We start from the raw sequence: 3,408 nt of genomic DNA, 5'->3' as shown, positions 1-3,408 counted from the left end.
TGTTGTGAAGTGCTCTTGTAGTTATCTGTTTGTATTATGTTGATTGGTTTGTTCTTTTTTGGTTTTGTGTTGATTACTTTAGTGCTTATTGCTTTATAAAAATATCATACAATTCATTTTTTAGTTGTTTATTTGGTAAGGCTTTTTATCTGAAGAAAATTGGGGTTTACTGCCTGGGTAAAAGGCGAAGCATCGAAATTTGAATGATATGTATATGACTGGCAGTTATACGTAAATCAAGTCCAATACGGGGAAAAATTTGTTGTTTCATTGCTTTGTTGCCTTTGGTACTAGCGGACCACTTCTTGTTCATCACCTTTGCCTTTGTAGTTTCCCCGGATTTCTATTAATTACTTGTGATTTATTTCTCTATTTGTTGCCGTTTGAAGCATACATCTCACACGTTACTTTTAGAGGTGAATAGCCCATAAGCTAATGAAGGATTTGAAACCTTCAATCCTGTGCTAAAGGGTTCACAAATACTTCAAAGAACCATTTTAATTACTTACAAGTTGGATGACTATAAAAAAAAATAAAAAAAAATAAAAAAAATGAAAGGACTTCTGTTCTGCGTAAGTGTTTTTGAGCTTAAAAGTTTTTCTTGTTTCAACTCTCAGAGAACGCTTTTGCAGGATACTTCCGTGTTTGATGACGGTGTGTAAGAAATGTTTCTGAATCACAAAAGTAGAAATGTCTGTAGAAGGCATTTTAAACAACACATAGGAAGCACTTCTACAATACCAAATGTAGCCTCTTTATAAGTTAAATTACTATTACATTTAGGGGTAAAAGAGTTCTTTCCCCCACCTTCTTCCTCAATCTTCATCTCCTACTCTGTCAATGTCCATGCCCCTTTCTCTGTATTCCTAAGCACTACGACTTGGCAAAGATGGGAGGAAACTATGAAGTTATTCCCATTGAAATTGTGAAAACCACAAGGCTACTGACACTGGGTCCAAGAGATGTAACAGGGATTCTAGAATGGATTTTGCACAAGAACAATTAAGTGCAGATGAAACACCAAAGTTCCCAGACAAAGAAGAAGAGCCTAAAATGAAAAACGAAAAGAAGGGTAAACCAAATCAAAGCAAGACGAGAGAAAGAGAGACAGCGATCATGAATTCATACAGCAACCAAATGCCACAGGATTTATCAAACGAATAGGTTTTGAGCAATGTTAACCATTTACAAACTGTTACAAGCATCCCAGTCAACTGGAGATGTCTCATGTGGACTTAGGATCATCCACCACATGATGTTGAAATACCTCTATCTGATAATTCCTTCTTTTCTGTGTACTCATATTTCCTCCATATAAGAAGCGCAGCAGCTGGAGGACCGATTTATATCAAGAATCTGATTGTAGAAGCCACCTCAAATCCTCAGACCAAAAGCCCTAAAAGTGGATTATCTATCAACAAGTACACCCCAAAATGGATTTCTTTGTCAAGGAGAAATTTTGAGATCAACACTTTGTTGATCTATAGGTTAGAGCATAGAACTGGATTAATTGTTGCGTCACCCATAATTGTTACTCCATCAACGGAATGATGGATTTCCTGTAGGAAACCATTCAAAGAACTGCTGTTTACGGCCACAGCCACCATATTGGACAACCTAGAACTGCACCATCGCAGGATATGACCCAAGACTTGAGCTCTGACCTGAAAATATAGTCCTCTGGATTATCAGGAGCAATCTTAATTTGTAGCACAAACATACCCAAACGGACTTCCTTCAGAAGAGCAAAGGAGGATGAACTACCTAAGCCTTAGGTTGATATCAAATCCAGCATTAAAGCTCGCGAGAAAAAAAAAAAAATCTTGAATTAGAACTTGAATTTGAGTGTTTGGCTTTAGGCCTTGGAGAAATTAACACAAGGGAAGGTGATAAGGGATTGAAAGCAATGAAAACACCCAAAACGGAATCGGAGAAGGAAACCTCAACCGCTGTAATCTCGAGGCTTCAATATAGTGTGTTTCCAAATTCCAATATTATATTTTCTTTTTCTCTCTTTTCTCTTCTTTCCTTCTCTCTCTTTTTCATCTTTTATTTTGGAGGAACGATTGAAAAATATTGAATCCCCTGGTGTGTGAGTGTGTGTGTGTGTGTGTGTGTGAGAGAGAGAGAGAGAGAGAGAGAGAGAGAGAGAGAGAGTTGCAGATGGGTGGCGGGCAAGAGGACAGTGGGGAGAGATACCAGAGGGGGAGAGGGAGAAATAGAGAGGGAGAGGGGAGACAGAGAGGTGGCTGTGCGACAGGGCAGTGGGATGGGCTGTGGGACTGGGTGGCCAGTGGGGAGAGGTGGGCGTCGGGGGGAGCAGTCACTGGGGGTGTGTGAGGGAGGTTTCTGCTATCTGATGACGAGGCTACCGATGTCGGGGAGCTCTATTTGTCTCTTGCAATTTGCTTTTTGGACGATGAAGCTTTTTTTTTTTTTGGTGTTCCAGTTGCCATTTCACTTCAGGAGAACAGAAAAACGAACTGGAGATACCAAACACCATTCCAGTTTTTTTTGGTTCCCACAGAACAAAAAATGCTGGAAATACTTTTTCGGAGTGTTACCTAAGCTGGCCTTAGTTGCCCCCTTAGCTCTCAGACTTGTGAAGTTCTCGCCTTCCTTTTGTGGAGGAAAGTTGCATAGCTTGCATGCCTAAGCCTACCTGATATTGATGTAGGGCCTAAGCCTACCTGATATTGATGTAGGGAGTTTGTTCAGGCTTTTTGTTGATGACATGGGACACAATAATGGAGTAAAGGTGTATACACCTAGGCATAAGAGAGCAGCAGACTCCTCTTAAGGTCCTAGCCCAGAACCTGGTCCATAAGCCAGGCTATGGTTCTGGTTCTGGTCCTGGGCCTGGACCTTGACTGAGCCAGAATTAGCCCAAGCTTGCACATGGCTTGGTGGGCTCCATGAAAGCTGGTTTGTGTGGATTGGAGATTTGGAGCTGCTTCTAATAGTTTCTAGTTCTATGTAATGAGTTAGTGGTAAAGATAGATACTAAGTAGAATTTTCTAATTTTGTACTAAGTAGAATTTTCTAATTTTGTTACTTTCTATTTTGCATGCAATAGCAATGGATCCTCTAAAAGGATACCATATTAGTTTCTATTCTAAAGTTTTCTTGGAAGCCAAGTAGCAAGGAGAGTTTCTATTATTGTAATCTGGCCATTAGAAATAAATGAAGGAGATGGGCATGCTGCATGCCCATGATTTTGGTTCTAGACATAGTTTTTCCTCTTTCGTGAGTTACCTGTGATGATTCAGTAGCAGCTGCCAAGGTGGTGAAGCCTTGGAGGGAGGGTGGTGAAGCCCAATCGGAGGCCAGACGTGGTAAAACCTTTGGTCATATCATTTTCTTTCTCTTCTTCATCTTCATCTCATTTTCTTTTCCTTTCTCACTGTC

The 3,408-nt window shown here is 40.3% G+C and overlaps 1 protein-coding gene across 1 annotated transcript in view; it reads left to right on the top strand.

The window, feature by feature from the left end:
• The window catches only part of LOC122074301 (casein kinase II subunit beta-1-like), a 3,152-nt gene extending 2,490 nt beyond the window's left edge, over positions 1 to 662 (top strand). Inside the window, exon 3 of the mRNA XM_042639132.1 lies at positions 618 to 662. Coding sequence (XP_042495066.1) covers positions 618 to 662 — 45 coding nt within the window. The remainder of the gene's footprint in view (positions 1 to 617) is intronic.
• Positions 663 to 3,408: the final 2,746 nt, after the last annotated feature.

This window comes from Macadamia integrifolia, chromosome 3 (genome assembly GCF_013358625.1).
Source record: "Macadamia integrifolia cultivar HAES 741 chromosome 3, SCU_Mint_v3, whole genome shotgun sequence".
Classification (NCBI taxonomy): domain Eukaryota; kingdom Viridiplantae; phylum Streptophyta; class Magnoliopsida; order Proteales; family Proteaceae; genus Macadamia; species Macadamia integrifolia.
The sequence above is the reverse complement of the archived record's forward strand: the minus strand, read 5'-3'. Positions and strand labels throughout refer to the sequence as shown.